Source organism: Gymnoscopelus microlampas (assembly GCF_963454915.1).
Source record: "Gymnoscopelus microlampas genome assembly, chromosome: 11".
Taxonomy (NCBI): domain Eukaryota; kingdom Metazoa; phylum Chordata; class Actinopteri; order Myctophiformes; family Myctophidae; genus Gymnoscopelus; species Gymnoscopelus microlampas.
In genome coordinates this window covers 8,545,146-8,563,779 of record NC_139948.1, presented here as the reverse complement: position 1 = coordinate 8,563,779, position 18,634 = coordinate 8,545,146, and the positions used below count along the sequence as shown (strand labels likewise).

At 42.1% G+C, this 18,634-nt stretch overlaps 1 protein-coding gene across 1 annotated transcript in view; it reads right to left on the bottom strand.

The window, feature by feature from the left end:
• LOC311055705 (E3 ubiquitin-protein ligase TRIM39-like) overlaps nt 1-18,341 on the bottom strand; it is a gene marked incomplete at both ends in the record, with an annotated part of 28,537 nt that extends 10,196 nt beyond the window's left edge. The window contains 4 exons of the mRNA XM_084071977.1: nt 9,342-9,389; nt 15,520-15,523; nt 16,823-17,627; nt 17,757-18,341. Coding sequence (XP_083928103.1) covers nt 9,342-9,389; nt 15,520-15,523; nt 16,823-17,627; nt 17,757-18,341 — 1,442 coding nt within the window. The remainder of the gene's footprint in view (nt 1-9,341; nt 9,390-15,519; nt 15,524-16,822; nt 17,628-17,756) is intronic.
• Between the last annotated feature and the right edge of the window lie 293 nt (nt 18,342-18,634).

Below are 18,634 nucleotides of genomic sequence, written 5' to 3'. Positions count from 1 at the left end.
AGGACTTCCTGCCAAAACATCAGGTCTGTGAGGCTTTTACTTGAAGAGTTTCCTGCTCACAGGAGCAAATCAGCTGCAATTAGAGTAATCAAGTTCACCTGGTGCTGATGCCAGGGTGGGGCTGCAGCAAACAATAAAATGGGCTTGGTGGTGACTAGAGCATAAAGGACTGCACAGTGTTGCAAATGTTTGTAAACTAATAGACCCTGGGAAGGATGGGTTAAGGACGGACGCCAATGGACCCTGGAAGGATGGGTGACGGACGGACGGAAGGTTAAAATGACAAACTATGGAAGCCACACACCATGCCACTGTCTACCACAATTAGCACCTAGCTGGAAGGGGAACAAGGTATATGTCTCTGTTTGATGGTTTTGTTGCACTGTTTATATGATCTTATTGTTATCTGAGTGATCTTATTGTTGGCTTTTATTATCTGAGGGTTATTTTGAATTTGATGACGAGAAATAAGCAGACCAGATTGGAAATGGAACACTATGGAACTAATCGATTTCATATATTACTTTAAAAAATATCCATTTTAACGAAGTAATCTTTTTTCTTTTTTTTTACTTTTCAAATTACAGTAGAATACCGGAAGCAGCTGATCTACAAGCTCACAGCTTGTGAACTTGTAGATACACACACTGTAGTACATGACAAAGGGCTTCATTCGATATAATCAGATAATCGATTTAGTCAATTATGAAAAAAGTATTTATTTTTTCAAGTTGATTCGTTAATAAAATGTGCTTCTCAATTACTTGTTTCATTAAAAAAAGTAATGTATAGAATCAGAAAATAATAATAGTTGCAGCCCTTGGTAACTGTACTTAGTTGCTTTTCACCACTGTAACCAATGAAATGCAAGGTCCAGAGAGAATTCACTTTTCTTTCTTTTTTTAAATATTTTTATTATTTCCCAAATTTCTCAGCCGATATTTGTGGTTTCATTTGTAATTCAGTTCCTTTGCATTGTAGGTGAAAAGTTCCACAAACCTTTAAAAAAAATGAATCTACAAGCTTGTTGTGGGCCGATCTTAACGAGCAATACTGTATTTAAAACATTTGTCTATTTTCAATGAAAATAAAACGACAAACAAACATCTCTATGAATTCAAGGCTTCATGGAGTGAGCAATTGATAGAAATAGCCATTTTGGGTGTGAACTACCTCTTGATCATTTGTACCCCAGCCTCTACGACGCACCAACATGACAGTCTTAATTGGTAAAGAGCCATGCTACCATGCTGCCAAACAACACATGTTCACTGCTCTATATTAATAGTTCCTTTAGTCCGGTCTTTGCAAAGTACGGCTATTATATTAAATGAAATAATGGATGCTCCTTCACCGCCAGAGTTACAAAATGACCTCCTTCACGCGCAGCACTACAGAAAGGAATCTGTAATCATACCAAAGGCATACTTGAATATGAACAGAGGAGAGTCTAGGAGGTCAAAGAGGCTTCATACCCCCCCCCCCCCCCCCCCCCTACTAGGCCATGCGTGATGTTGTATAATTCCTGATTAAAGGCCTATTCACTGGAAAGCCACTTTGACGCACCTAGTAATTTATTCTCATTGAGAGGCGAGCGCGAGGTAGGGAGTAACCTTAGCTCCCAGGCCTGTCTCATCTCACCAGGAGAGAAGTTTACAGGACAACAGAAAGTGTTCGGCCCCACTTCGGTGACGGGGGGAGGGGCTATTTTTGTATACGTTTCTTTTGGAACATTAAAAAATAAATAAATAAAAAAGTAATTGAAAAAAAACATGGCCCCTCACGCATTAGTAGGACAATATCAATCACCAGAACCAAGGACATGCATTTTCAATGAATCTATTATGGTTAAAATGGAGTTTGAAGTTACAATGGGTTTATATAGGAAGGAGTGTCTGATAAAAATTTATATCAAATATCTAAATACTGAATCAAGCAACTTTAAAAGAAAAAAAACTGTCTGGGGTGAAACTCAAAAGCCAGAGTAGACGTCAAAATGACATCTTTGAATGTGAAATATCCCCTTTTAAAGACGGGGTGCCGTGATTTTCAGTGATCCCCCCCCCCCCCCCCCCCCCTAAAACATAATCATCAGGTATTATGTTTTACTAGGAGGAAGATTTTTTTCAAAAAAGTGTACAGAAATTGTTAAAATTACCCACCTGTCCTAGTCCCTCCTCCTCCTAATGCCCACACACCTGTTGTGTTATGATAATGAGGGGGAGTTTTGACTATGTCACTAAAGGGCTGTTTTTCTATTGGCACGTTTGACCCTCAAGGTTTCAGCCTCCAGGTAGAAACTCAAAATAGTCAGAGAAGACTTAAAACACCATAAAAACACCACCGGGGGGCTTAATGAAGTTCTATCAACCTCATAGACACATGAAAAACAGAAAAAGTGCAAAACCATGGCACCACCTCCAGCAGACCAGACAGACTGCTCACTGGAGTCTATGAGCGTTTGTCACTATTTCGAGTTTACATGACCCACGTGACCGGCGCTGTTTCTGCCCCCTCGTTGACGCAACCCTCCAATAGAAGGCTCTGGTTTTATGAGACATGCTCTAGTCCAGTGGTTCTCAACCAGTGGTCCGGGGACCACCAGTGGTCCTTAAGGCGGTTCCAGGTGGTCCCCATGCTGAATGATGGAGAGTTGGTAACCAAATGGACCCTTATGGATCTTTAACTCTTGAGAGCGTAAAATGAAACCAAATGGACCCGTAAGGGCCGTAAGGGTCCATTTGGTTTTGTTCAGCGCGATTAAAGTTTATAGATGAATTCATGAGGCATGGAGGGATTCTGGGCTACCGGAGCCACCTGTGGGGCTGAGTCTGCTCCGTCCAAGTTGTCCTGATGAATAATTGTGAACCGCTTGAAAAGCTTAACCCATTCAAACCGGGAAAGCATCTGTGTAACCACTTTAACCATCTTTTATAAGGTGGCTATTAAAAAATAGCAGATATACAAGCTCATAGCTCATCTGGTATTTTTGAAAAATCTTGAAAATCTCTGCAAATCTTTGAATATATAGTCATAAAGTGAACATTTTATACTCAAATATTTTTGAGATTGGGTGCCAAATACATTTATTTTTTGGGGTCCTTGACCACTGCACCACTGATATAGCAACATATGTTTTTTTTCAGATTTAGAAGACATTTTGTAGAATCGGTGTAATGACCACGCCCACGCCCTCATTCCAGAGATCCTCATCTCCAGCCTATTAACTTTACACACCTGTTCCTCATTAGTCCACTCCTATATATACCCCCCTCTTCCACTGTGCCAGTAGACAGTATTGTTTGGGTCTAGACACCAGCAGCTCCACACGGTCCCGTCCACGTTTGCCCTTGTTTGTTGTCACCCTGAACTTTTCCTTTCCCACTTGTACCTTTGTTGGACTTTATTAAACACCCTTGAAACCTGCGCCTGCATTCAAGAATGTCATTACATTCGGCCTCAGGTCTTGATTGGTTAAAGGGGTCATTAGCCTTCATTGTTTCAGAACCACCAAAGGTGTCATGGATCATTAGCAACTATGTGAGACATACTGTAGTAGGTCTGCTGATTAATTAAGCTCACTTAATCAACCGCAATCGACTTGTAATCGTCTGATGAATTATTGCATGCGAGCTACGCTCAGCGCCACCATAGCAATAGATGAAGTTGATAAATCGAGGTAACTATAATGTCTGCTCCTTGAACACAATATGGCCTTGGTTACACTTGTCGTTTCAGTCTGGCTTGTTATCATCATAATCACCTGCAGTTAAAACTACAAAACGGGACTCATTTCAGTGAATAAAAAGTTATTGTAATCAAATATTGTTCTTTTACTCCACTATAATTATTTGAAAACTTTAGTTACTAGTTACTTTGCAGATTTTGATTTTCAAAGTGAGGTCCGCAACCCACAGGCGTGGCCACTACGGGGGCTATTTAGAAATAAAAGGAAAATCTTGAAGAAAATAATCTACAGAGCATACAGTATTATAGTGTATTACTTGGATCATATTGAAACTCCCACATGTTTTAAACTCTCTGGGTTACATTAACAGTGAATATTTGTCAGTGTGACCACCCACACTCACACAGCTGCAAAATTGCAGTATCATTATTATGTTCACCACAATGAATGTCCATACAATTATCTGAAATGCCCCATTCTTGTTTAGTCATCTTTTTCTCTTACACAATGACATCTTTATTTATTTTTTCAAATATACAGCTACAGTAGCTATGATGCAAGTACAAGATACAAGCTTGTAGATATGCTATAAGAGTACAAATACAACTTGAATATGTTTGAAACATTTGAACAACTCAAATCGTGTACACTGGCACAAAATGTTTTCCGATGGGGGTCCGTGGCCAAATAATTATATATATTAATTTGGGGGTCCTTTACTTGAAAATAATGTGATAATAATCACTGTTATATAAGGCATTGGTTCTCAAAGTATGGTCCTTGGGGTCCCCAGCAAAAGTAGTTACTATAGCATCACAATCACTTTATCCAAGTATATGTTGGCTATTGAAAAATAGAAGATCTACAAGCTCACAGCACGTCACTTTGTGGCCCGCTGCAAGCTTGTAGATATGCTTTTTTTTTTAAATATTTGAAAAATATTGAAAATGTTTGGAACATTTTGAATACATATTAAAAAAATATATCTTCTCAGGTGTACCTGGCACAAAACCTTTTCAGATGGGGGTCCGTGGCCAAATGCATATCAATTTGGGGGTCCTTGACACGAAAAAGTTTGAGAACCACTGATGCATGCAGCAAAGGCCTCCAGCTGGAATGGAGCTGTGGATGGTGAACACAGCTAGCCTGGAAACCAGACAAATCTGCCAGTGCAAAAAAAACATAAAAAGTAGCCCTCAGCAGATTTGACCTGGCCCTGCTCTGTTGTCCCTGCCCCCGAAGTTGTGGGGGCACCAATCAGGGCCCAGTATGCAAATATGGGGCGGGTTTATCACCAGAGGCCCTTTTTTTTAATTTGCCGCTTGGAAATGCAGATTCCACACAGAGATTCCAGACTAATATCTACGCAGTGATATTAGTCTGGCCATGCCAGGCGAGGACACAGCAGCCACCTCCGTTCTGGACACTGTTAATAAAGTATTAAATCACAGAATCACACCTGGTTGATCCAGGGTTGGGACACACTGTGACTTCATGATGTCACATCTGCAGGTGAAATACATGCCTCTGCTTTTGATATATATGGGGTAATTATTATTATTATTTATGTTTTTTCAAAAATAGCAAACATAGCAGATGTACAAGCTTGAAGATTTGCTATTTTCACTATGTGTTGTGCCCTGAAGTACTTAGGTCTTAAGTGGTGTGTAACTGCGCGTGGCCTTGCACCTCTCCTGCATGTTTTTCCTCACAGAAGCCGCCCCATAGCAACAGGTGGGAGAAAGTCCGGAATGGCCCCGCTGTGGCCAAAATGAGACCAAGATCAATGAAAACAAGAGGGGGGGGGGGGGGGGGGGGAGAATATAGCAAGAATGTAGGAGGAGTAGTAGGCTACGGGCGTAAAAAAGTGTACATTGCCCAGATTGATGGTGTGACACATGTGTGAGGCCCCTTCTCTGTGAACTGCATTCCTTGTGCAGCGAGGCCTCCAGGATAGGGGCTCGCTGCAGTATTCTTGTGCCTGCGTGTTTAATCACATTACAGGTGGCAAGAAGTCGTGGACCGGGGTCCTGGGGCCCTCCGAACCGGAGTCTCCCGTCGCTCGGGATGGCAAGTCCCTCGGGTTCCACTCTGCCCGGTGCCCTGAAAAACAAGGCCGTTTGAGTCCTAACCCCCGTCCGTATTTATGCTGCTCCTCTTTACACACCCTCGGCGTGCCAGAAATAGACCTCGTCTCTCCCAGCGCTGGCTGAGCTTGTGCTCGGTGACTTTCGCCCCGCTCCAGTTCCGCAGTGGACTCCGTGCCGCGTTTTCCCTCTCGCTTGTTCCCTGCGTGGAAAACTAGGTCACTGTTTGCTTTGTATTATTCAGCAACTGGAATGATTGTGTGGGGAGGGTTCTTGACTGTGATCTGGGTGACATGCAGCCAGATAGCCAGCCAGTCAGTCAGTCAGTCAGTCAGTCAGCGAGCCAGCCAGCCAGCCAGCCAGCCAGCCAGCCAGATACCCAGCTAGCCAGTCAGCCAGTCAGTCAGTCATACACAGTCTGAGAGAAATCACAAAACCTTAATAACAGATATAGTCTAGATAAGCTTAATTAATTGCAAAACATGACACCCCTTATTCAAAACAGATGGCGAATGCATTCTTCTCTTTATAGGGCCTACACAAGTAATACAATTACCTATGAGACCTTTATGAATTGAACCTCACAGACAGCAGTCAGTCAGTCAGTCAGTCAGTCAGTCAGCGAGCCAGATAGCCAGCCAGATACCTAGTCAGCCAGCAAAATGCAGCATAAATATCAGTTTAACCACTATAACCATGTTTTATACTTTGGCTATTTGAAAATAGCTGATCTACAAGCTCTTATAGATCAGCTATTGTCGACTAATTTAATTGTGAAAAGTTTGGCATTTTGAAAAATGTTAACAACACAAATCTTCAGTTATGGGGGTCCACGGCCATATAAAAATGTGGGAGTCTTTGACATGGGTGAATTCGATAGGCCAATCATGTAGATTCATCCACTCTCTGACAATCTGTGCCTAGGACCTAGTGACTGTTGTCTCTTAATTGTATTGTTCACTTTCTTGTGTATTGTACATAAGTTTCTTTGCAATCATTGTAATTTTGTATGTTCTTATCATATTTCAATATAGTCTCAATTGATTTTCGAGGTCTTTAATGATCTAAACTTGTACTGATCATCACCACAAGCTGTCACCTCTGGTAATCACAGACTTATAGTTGCTTGATTCAGTATTTAGATATTTGATATTCATTTTATCAGACACGCCCCCTTCCTATACAAATCCATTGTAACTTCAAACTCCATTTTTAACATGTTAGATTCATCAAAAACACCCATCCTTGGTTCTGGTGACTCATCCTGCCGTCTTAATATGTGAGGGGGCCGTGTTTTTTCAATTACTTATTTCATTTATTTTATATACATTTTTTTCATTTTCCCAAAAAAATTGAAAATGAATGAAAAAGGTGATTGAAAAAACACGGTCTCCTCACGTATTAGAAGGACAATGTCAGTCACCAGAACCAAGGACGGGTGTTTCTGATGAATCTATCATGGTTAAAGTGGAGTTTGAAGTTACAATGGGTTTGTATAGGAAGGGGGCGTGTCTGATTAAAATTAAAATCAAATATCTAAATACTGAATCAAGCAACTTAAAAACTGTCCGGGGGGCTCACACACTGAGTAGACAATAAAATGACCCAAAAAATCACCCACTTTTTTACCTTGTAAACCTGTGATGTGACAATAAAACTGATTCTGAGTCTGAAAGTGAAATATCCCTTTAAAGAGGTGGTGCCATGGTTTTGCACTTTTTCAGTTTTTCATGTGTCTATGAGGTTGATAGAACTTCATTAAGGCCCCCGCTGGTGGTTTTATGGTGTTTCATGTCTTCTCTGACTATTTGGAGTTTTTTCCTGGAGGCTGAAACCTTGAGAGTCAAACGTGCCAATCCAAAAACAGGGGCATAGTGACATCACAGAGCCCCCAGAAAACATACCCTCCCCCTCATTATCATAACACAACAGGTGTGGGCATGAGGAGGAGGAGGGACTAGGACAGGTGGGTGGTGCTAAGGTGGTGGAGGAGGTGCTAAGGTGAGAACCAGGCATACTTAATGAACTGGACGCGTGTCCATATAAAAACATTTTTTTTAACAATTTCTGTACACTTTTTTTTTTTGGAAAAAAAATCCTTACATAATAATAATACCTTATGATCAGGTTTTAGGGTTGAAAAATATCATGGCACTCCATCTTCAAGTAACTCAGTCATTCTGCTGTATTATTCTTGAAGAAGGTAGTTTTCATTTGTGACTGACACGTTGCCCCTTCTCTGAATAAAAATGTCCTCCTGTACCGTGCGGGCAGTGTGCAGGCTTATTTTTATTGTTGATGTTGCCTACGCACCTGTCTTAAGACTTTTTTATTCTAGATGTGCTTAGGTTTTTTTTTTTTTTAAGCCATTAAATGCCTTCTAAATCAGTAGTTCTCAAACATTTTTGTGCCAAGGACTCCCAAAATTAAAAAAAAGAAAATAGCCGATCTAAAAGCTCACAACACATTAAGTAGTGTGAGCTTGCAGATCGGCTATTTTCGTGGCAAATGCTCCCCCCAGAATATGGGACTGCTATAGGGTTCAAGGGGTTAAAACGTGACACCGTACTATTGTGAGTGAGCAGTGTGGAAAGTAACTAAGTACATGTACTTTTTTGAGTTTTGAGTTACTAATTACTTTACTAGAGTATTTCCAATTTGCAATACTTTTACTTCTACTCCACTACATCTCAGTGGCAAATATTGTACTTTTACTCCACTACAAATATTAGAATACTTTAGTTACTAGTTGCTTTGCAGATATAAATTACTATTATAAAACATAAATTAACAACTTTAGCCTTATTTTATACATATAGGCTATTTGAAAATAGCTGATCAGCGGATGCGAGGCGTTGTGAGCTTGTACTTTTGGTACTTTAAGCATATTTTGATGCCAATACTTTTGTACTTTTACTCAAGTAACATTTAGAACACAGGCCTTTTGCTTGTAACAGAGTATTCCTATATTGTGGTATTGCTACTTAAGGCTTAATGTCTAAGTATTTCTTCCACCACAGTGCGTGCGTGCGTGCACTGCAGGAAAAGTGGACAAACAAACCCGGTGGTGAAAGAAGGATGTTTAGTGAGCATTCTTGAGGACTGAACGGTGATAAATAAACACCCCAAATCTCTCTATCTCTCTGTCTCTCTCTCTTTCTCTCTCTCTCTCTCTCCCCCCCCGCCCCCCGTCCCCCGTCCCCCGTCCGGGGTGAGATGGGAAGCAGGGGTCATCATCATGCCGGCTTGTGATGTAAAAAAAAAGAGAAAAAGTGAGATGCTGTCATAGTAGCGGAGGGATTTCATAATACTTGAAAAAAAAGTAAAAAAAAAAAAAAAACAGATTCGGAGGCAGGATTTCTCACGGCAATGTACGCATGTGGGCGTACACACACACACACACACACACACACACACACACACACACACACACACACACACACACACACACACACACACACACACACACACACACACACACACACACACACACACACACACACACACACACATATGTACAGTACACACATACAGTGCAAGGGGGGATGAACTCGTTCTGAGTTCACATGTCCTCATGGCCCCCGCCCCCCTTCATGTACAGGAAAGTTTCCTGCCTAGAGGACACATGAGGACACATGAGGACAACGATGTGGGGACATAATGTACGGGTTGCCTCAGGCCGACCATACATTAGCAAAACACTTAATCTAGATCTATGTAAACACAGCTAAACCAGGGGCTTTATTTATGTGCGTGCGTGCCTGGTGGGGGCAGGATGTGTATGCGGTTGCTTTTTAACCCATTAAGACCAAGCCGATTCTACATGTCTCCTAAATCTCAACAGTTTTCTGAAAAACGTATGTTTCTATGTCAGTGGTGCTCAAACTTTTTCATGTCAAGGACCCCCAAAATTATGTTTTTGGCCACGAACCCCCATCAAAATATGTTGTTCCAGGGGACCCCCCAGAAGCAAAGATTTGAGTTAAAAATGTTCGCTTTAAAAATATATATATTCAGAAGATTTGCGCACATTTTCACGATTTTTCAAAAATAGCAGATCTACAAGCTTATAGCGTGGCACTCGGTGCCGCGCTATGACAGGTCTTAATGGGTTAAGTCGCTGTTTCTCAACATCCGGTCCGGGGACCACCATGGGGTCCAAGATAGACCCTTTTGCGGGTCCAAAATAGCAGCTTGTAAGAACTTCTGTTTTTGCTGTTTGGGAGTTGAAAGTGAAAGTGTTTAAGTGTGTCTGTGTGTTTATAACATTTATAAACACACAGACACACTTAAACACTTCATTTAATATTTAATGTTTAATTTAATGTTGAACCAATACAAAGTATTAACGAGAGTTTGTGACTAAAATAGTGCATTTTTTTTTACGATTTTACAGTATAGATTGAGGTCCCAGAGACGGGAAGAAAATCATATCAAATGGGGGTCCGCGGTCTAATGCATATTCAAAGTGGGGGGGTCCTTGAAAAGATAAAAAGGCGTTGAGGATCACTGACTGAATGTATGCACCGTTGTAATGCAACATAACGTCTCTGTCCAAAACTGTTACAACTGTTACGTTTCGAGCTTGTTTAGATCTGCTACATTCGATGCTTCCGTGTGACGCAGTAGCAATGATCAAGCAGGGCGTTTAATTTAATGAAAAAAAAAACACAAATAATTTGAATACTGTACATGGAGATAGGAGGTTTCTTTGCCCGACAGCACAATATAAATAATGGGGGTTCTTTAAGGCTATAGGCCTCATGTGTTCTTTTCCTGAGAGGCTGTTGTCAGTAGATCTGTGCCGTGATCTGTGGCGTTCAGTTCAGCAGGGGAGGAGAGCGAGGGAGGGGAGGGTGGGGTTGCAGAAATCCCTACCTGGAATGTCAGCTGTTATGTAACTAGTCTTCCACACACAGGACCTCGAATGCTCTCTCTGTGTTCCAGAACACTTCAGCGCACAGCAGGACACATGGGTGGAAAGAGCCATGCAGTGGTGGGGGAGAAAAAAAGTACTTTCTTCTTTCTTCAAAAGTATCAATACTGCAATGTAGAAACATTCTGTTCCAAACAATCCGGTAATCCAAATTGACTCGAGTAAAAGTCCAAACGTGTTGGTGTCAAAACATACTTAAAGCACCAAAGTAAATGCGCTCGTTATATGCAGAACGTTTTCAAAAGTATAAACAATCATTTGAAAATAGCAGATCTACAAGCTCAAAACGCGTCGCTTTGCAACGTGTTGTGAGCTTGTAGATCGGCTAATTTTCAAAAGATTTTCATTCATACATTTTGAAAACTTGTGAAATGGGACAGTTCCGTGTAATGAGTACTTTTACAATGTTGTAGATACAATGTTTCTGCCCCGCAGCAACGATATATATTGATTTAATGATTATTATTACATTTTTGTGCTCTGACGTCTGTCTGTCTTTCTGTCTGTCTGTCTGTCTTTTTGTCTGTCTGTCTGTCTGTCTGTCTGTCTGTCTGTCTGTCTGTCTGTCTGTCTGTCTGTCTGTCTGTCTGTCTGTCTGTCTGCAGTGGTGATAAGTCACTAAGTACATTTACTCAAGTACTGTACTAAAGTACAGTTCAAATTTTCAATACTTTTACTTCTACTCCACTACAACTCAGAGGCAAATAGTGTACTTTTACTCCACTACAATGATTTGAAAACTGTATTACTAGTTACTTTGTAGATTTTGATTATCATTACAAAACATACATTAACCACTTCAGCCCTATACATTTCGGCCATTTGAAAATAGCAGATCTACAAGCTCGTAGCTTGTAGTGTAGATCTGCTATTAGATATGCTTGTATATCTGCTTGTAGATCTGTTATTTTCCAAAAATATATATACATTTGAAAACGTGTGAAATGGGACATTCTGCATAAATGAAGCGTATAGCGTTAGTTCATGCAGGACACGGAAGTCTTGCACGCCTCAGCTGCCTCCTCCACCCCAGCCTCCACCTTTTGATCAGGGTGTGGCATAGGCTCAAATACTTGTGATTTTATGTCTGCTGATTCAAGCTAATATGTCAATGTATTGCTTATTGTATTGCTATTGTATCCCTGTGTTTTTTATTTTGCTTAACGTTCCCTGATTTTGCTTAGCATGCTGCTTGGACCAAATTCAGGGAACATCTCTGTATTCCATTTCCATTATGTGTTGCAATTAATGGTTAAATCTACTTTGAGTGTTCCTGACTGAATGAGTACTTTCTACTTTTGGTACTTTAAGTATTTTGATACCAATACTTTTGGACTTTTACTCAAGTAAATGTTGAATTCTGGACTCTTACTTAAGCAAAAATACAAGCTCCAATCTTTTATTTTGCGGTATTGATACTTTTACTTAAGCAAAACAAATCTGTCTGTCTGTCTCTCTCTCTCGTGTGTGTGTGTGTGCGCGTGCGTGCGTGTGCGTGCATTTGTATGTATTTCTCCTTCCGTCTCGGTAAAATTATCCACACACATGGCAACACATAATGTATGGTCGTCACTGCATTAATACCAAACGTGTTAATGCCAAACGTGCTATCGTTTCAGACAGACACATTAAGCCAGCATAGAGACAACGAGTGAAACGCCCCCCCCCCCCCCTGACTGGATGCTGTGATAACCTTTTCATTTCCTCATTAGCTGACACAGACGACTGTCGCTGGAAGTCTTTGAAATGTGTACATCGTGTTCCCATCTCAGCAGCAGTCGAAACACAAACAGACAGACAGACAGACAGACAGACAGACAGACAGACAGAGCACTAAAAACAAACACGCAGACGTACACACATGCACACACACACACACACACACACACACACACACACACACACACACACACACACACACACACACACACACACACACACACACACACACACACACACACACACACACACACACACACACACACACACACACACACACACACACACACGCACGCACACACGTGACATGTCACATGGAGTGTTTGATAAAGCAGTCGTAGTTCTCAAAGGGTCCAGGGCCCTTGAGGGGGTTCCTGGGCGTCCCCAGATAAAATGTGTTTTGAAGACCTCTAGAAATGAAAATTAAATCTATAGATAAATAAAACCATTACTGCGTCAAAAGTAATCAACAAACTGTATACTATAAAGTAGTTGTCAAACATTGGCCAAATTACAGAAAGAGGCAAACATTGTGAAAATAGGCAATCCACAAGTTCACAACACCTCGCATTGCGAGGCGTTGTGAGCTTGTAGATCGCCTATTTTCACAATATTTATCTGTGGAACCGAGTAAAAGGAAAATGTTATGCCTCAACTCCTACAATTCCAAGTGCTTGTCAGGGTGGGGTGAGGGGGGTCCCTGTTGTAGAACCCCTGTTGTAGATTGTTTATCTGAGAATGACTCGCATGTGCATGGCCTGAAGAGAAAAGGCTAATAGAGTAATAACCTGGTATGTCAGGGACAGTCATTGCTGTGCATGTATACGGTGCTGCCGCTGACAAAAGATGTGCCAGCGAGTTTAACACTTACCACTTAAAGCTGCACTTTGTAACTTTCCTATGTTCTGTCGTGTCCAACCTAGACACGGGATCTAAATGTCTCAATAGAAGAGCAGGGAGAAGTAATTAGTGACTAAAATTTTAAAATCATTCTAGTGGAGTAAAAGTACAATATTTGCCGCTGAGATGTAGTGTGGAGTAGAAGTAAAAGTATTGAAAATTGGAAATACTCAAGTTAAGTAAAAAATACCTCAAAATTGTACTAACAGTACTTGAGTAAATTTACATTACACCACTGCTGGCAGGTGAGTCAAGCTTGAAAAAAATAAAATAAAAAAGCTTTAAATATAGGCCCAGGCTTTTGGAGAACTTTCACGCATAACGGCATGCACGTAAGGATGGCAGGGTTAGAATGAATCCGTCTCTATGACATCTTCACTGATGCTTGGATACCGAAACAAAAGGAAAACAAGCACACACCACACATTCTAGCAGCATTACAGCTCCCTTTGTGTTCTCATCAAGAGGGAAACGCATAGGTCTGGCAGACAACATGTCATGGGCTTAAACATTTTCTGTCAAAGGAACATCTTTGCCGTTGTTTCTGCGCAACCTCTCTCTCTCTCTCTCTCTCTCTCTCTCTCTCTCTCTCTCTCTCTCTCTCTCTCTCTCTCTCTCTCTCTCTCTCTCTCTCTCTCTCTCTCTCTCTCTCTCTCTCTCTCTCTCTCCTTCTCTCTTGTGATGCTTGCTCGCCTCTTTTCCTCTGGTCGTCTGCCAGGTTCACTGGTGGGTGCGCGCACACACACACACACACACACACACACACACACACACACACACACACACACCTATAGGCGTAGTGCTCCCAGTCTCTTCCTCTGCAGGGAACAAAAATAAACCAGCCTACACAGTCCCGATATTGCTGGAGCAGTGCTTCTCAAAACTTTTTGGCCACGGATCCCTGACTCTGAGGCAGGGCTGTGGGTTAAGACTTTTTGGGGCAGGGCTACAACCAGGGCCACCAGGCACCAGAAGCAGGTACGTGTGCTTTCAATGAGTGAATGAATGATGAACATGGTTGAAATGGAGTTTCAAGTTACATTATAGGGAGGGGGCGTATCTGAAAAGAATTATATCCAATATCTAAATATTGAAATATTGATGAATCATTGAATACTGTAAAAGAAAAAAGGGGCACGGTGGCGCAGTCGGTAAATACAATTCCCACCGGGGACGCTGTGGGCGCTGGGTGCGTGTCCTCTCCTCCGTGTCATCAGTGCCCTACCCTAGGTGGGGTTGGTGAAAGGGCCTCAGTGTGTGGAGTTTGCATGTTCTCGACGCGTCTCCTAGGGTAGGTACCCTAGGAGGCGGCCATAGCTGAATGGTTAGTGAGCCTGCCTAGGGAGCCAGAGTCCCTGGTTGCCCCAGGTTCGATTCCAGGCCAGGTCAGCATATGTGTCGATGAAATGAAATTTGTCCCTGAGCAAGACTATTAACCCCTAATTGCTCACAGGTTCTCATTGGAAACAAGACCGCAAGGACTTTCATGAACGACCTGTTAAAAGGAATTATCCTTTACCCTCACAGAAAACATTCAGTAATCCTGGCCTCTATACTGCCTCCCACTAGCCTGTGATCAATACCATTTTCGGGTTTCTGATCCGGTCGGAACGTTGAGTCATCAGGTGGCCGGAACCACCGACCGGAACCACCGGCGTCGTGCATCTCCAAAATTATTCCCCTAGTTTAAAACATGTTTAGTTTCGTATAATCGCTTTGTTTCTTTTGTATGTATAATAATCGTTCGGTGTGTTCATTTTATAATCTAACTCGTGGCACGACTAGCGAGACTAAACTAATTGATTCGCATTATGTGGGGAACAAAAACAATGCGACGCCAAACGGAACCAACCACCGGAACTAAAATTATTTTTTTCCTTTTTTCTAAATAGCTGAGAGATGGTCTGCTCTAGCTGATGGTATTTTAGCACTTTGGTTAGGGCTTCCTCTAAGCTGTAATCAAAATTACAGCCGACCTCACACACACACACACACACACACACACACACACACACACACACACACACACACACACACACACACACACACACACACACACACACACACACACACACCACGTTGAAGAACGCACGCTCAGTGTTGCCATGTCCGCTAATTATACTTTGGGCTACTTTTGGCTTTTATAAAATGGTCTCTCTCACACACATACTCCTTGCGTGAGTACCTACAGGCCTGTACACAATGGGGGAGGGGTAGTGAGTTGATAACAAACACACAGAAAACACATTGAAAATTTGAAATAAGCAGCAGTCGGTGCATAATCACCCTGAATCCTCCTCATCCCTTGCTTGTAGATCGGCTATTTTCACTATTAGTTTGGGTCCCGGGGAGAAATCAAAATTGTCTTGGGTCTCGAACCACTGGTGGTCCACTGGTTCTCAACCTTTACAGGCCGTGACCCCAAAATAATCATATTTTAACTGCTCCCCCCACCCTGACAAGGACTTGAAATTGTAGGAGTTGAGGCATTTTGTTTGACTTTGTTCCACAGATAAATATTGTGAAAATAGCCAATCTACAAGCTCACAGCGCCTCTTGTTGCGACGCGCTATGAGGTTGCTTCTTTCTTGTATTATTTAACAATTTGGCCAATGTTTGACCAGTTTTTATAGTATAGTTTGTTGATTACTTTTGATGCAGTGATGGTCTTTTTTCATTTTATTTCATTTTTCTATTTTTTTTTTAAGGTGTATTAAATTGTAACTTTATTGTCATCTGGGGACACCCCCCAAAAGTCATGTGGGGACCCACCTGGGGGTCCCGACCCACCGGTGGGGAACCACTGGTCTCGTCTACGACATCAGCCAACTATGAAGTATCTGACGTATGACTCCAAATTTGGGCAAGACTTCAGGCCGATCCGACCACCAGTCAGGTATTGGCAACTGATCAGTCCAGTGGTTTGCATTAGGTCAATTCAATTTGAAAATGTGGACTGCTTTGACATCTGGAAAGAAAAAAGCCACCAAGAGCAATGAAAACACACACTTCTTAAATGACTCATCTTTTCTTTTTTCTTTAAAAGATATTTTTTGGGGCCTTTTGTGCCTTTATTGATAGGACAGTAGTCTGGCAGGAAATGGGGAGAGAGATGGGGGGAGACACACAGAAAAGGTCGTCGGGATCGGGAGTCAAACCCCCGACACGCTGTGAAGCTGGATTACCAGCGTATATAGTATGTGCCTGGACCGCTAGGCCAGCGGGCCCCCATATTAATCCTTTCTAATAAAGTTGATAGTTAATAAAGTTGATAAGTTAAATCCATTCTCTGAAGGGAAGAGACCGTGGTAAGAGGTGGTGAAGAGTCGTACTCTTGTCCGTGATTGACCGGGCAGATGGTTAGAGGAACAGAGTTTTGATTAGGATTATTATTATTATGATAATAATTATCATGATTTAACTGAGTGTTATACGATCTATGTTGATATATCTGTTGACGATTATGATTATTATCATATGTAGGATCGGTACTGAAGTATGGATAGAGATTCTCAGTGAAGGTGCAGCCAGTGAACGAGTAAATATGAACTCTGGCCTCCACATCATAAAAGGAGACCAGACCCTCCTCATAATCCACATACACTCCCACTTTCTGGATCTTCTTAACTGGCCGATTCTGGAGCTTCTTCTCTCTGACAAGGAGGACATCAGGACCAGCAGAAGGCTTACACTCATTTAGATTCCTCAAGCATATTGCCCAGTAACTATTGTTGGGGCTCATTGAGATTACTCCCTTCCTTAGGATGGACTCTCTGGCCACTCCTATAACCCAGTCAGTCTCCTCTTCAACCTGAACCTCATAATAAAATCGTCCTGACGAGAGGCTTTGATTTCCCAAGACACAGACATAAGGAAGGAATCTCTTTTCGTTGTATAGGAATGTCTTCTTTACCTTGTTTTCACTCACTTGTTTTCCATCCTCAGACAGGAGGAGATAGGGATGTGCTGTATCGGGGTCCAAAGTCACATCCACAGCATGTTGCTGGATCCTACTCAACTCGGCATCGTACCGCTTCTTCATCTCTTGACTGAGTGTCTTCTCCAGCTGAACCACAGTCGTACTCACAGTCCCCACATATAAGGACTGATGGACATCAATCTTTGTCAAGTCCTTGGTGGGTGGAGAGGTGTTGATGGATGTGAAGTTCTGGAGGAGGTGGAGGTGGTCTTCAGTGTGTGAGAGCTGCTCCAGCTCAGAGCTTCTCTTCTTTAACTCAGTGATTTCCTTTTCCAGCTCTTTAATGAAGCCTTCAGCCTGTTTCTCTAGTTTGGCATGCTTTTCAATAGAGCCCATCAGAGAAGTGAAGACCTGCACGTGTGTGTCGTCGGTCTCATTCTTGCCGAGCTCTACTGCATGTTTGACCTCCTGAATCTTCACCTGTCTCTCCTGGATCATCTGCTGAACTTCAGCCTCTGTCTTTCTCAGCTCAGCCTTCCTTCCTTCACATCCTTCTTGCAGAGATGCGATTTGATGTAACTTGTGGTCTGACTCGGCGCAGATCTGACAAACGCACATGTCCTCAGTCTTGCAGAACAGCTCCAGAGGTCTGTCGTGTTTCTTACACATACATGTGTCTTTCTTCACAGGGTCAATCAGTTTGTGTCGTTTTAACCCCGAGACTCTCTGATGGGGCTCCAGGTGAGTCTCACAGTAGGAGGCCACGCACACCAGGCAGAACTTCAGGGCCTTGGCCTTGGTTTCAATGCAGATGTCACAGGAGGCTTCATCCGGCTCAGCAGGTTGCTGCAGTGACTGCCTGAACTGATCAACCATCTCTGACATCAAAGTATTGACGAAGACTTTTGGTACTTCATAGAATTGCTGTTTACATAGTGGACACTGACACACATTGTTGGTCACCCAGTCGTGTGTGATACAGGTTCTGCAGAAGTTGTGTCCACATGGAATGGTGATTGGATCAGTGAACACATCCTGACAGATAGAACACTGTAACTGCTCTTCAGAGAGCGTAACACTTGCACACGCCATCTCTGAACACTGACAACAACATTGAAAGTTGAATCAACCTTATTTTTATAGACACGCCGTATCAGACCATGTCACACTGATGTCACAGAGACAGTGGTTGGAAAAGTACTCAAATGTTTTACTTAGGTAAAAGTATCAATACTGCAATGTAGAAGTAGTCTGTTACAAGTGAAAGTCCGATATTTAAAATTGACTTGAGTAAAAGTACAAAAGTATTGGTATCAAAATGTACTGAAAGTACCAAAAGTAAAAGTACTAAAATGTTTGAAAATAGCAGATCTACAAGCTCACAA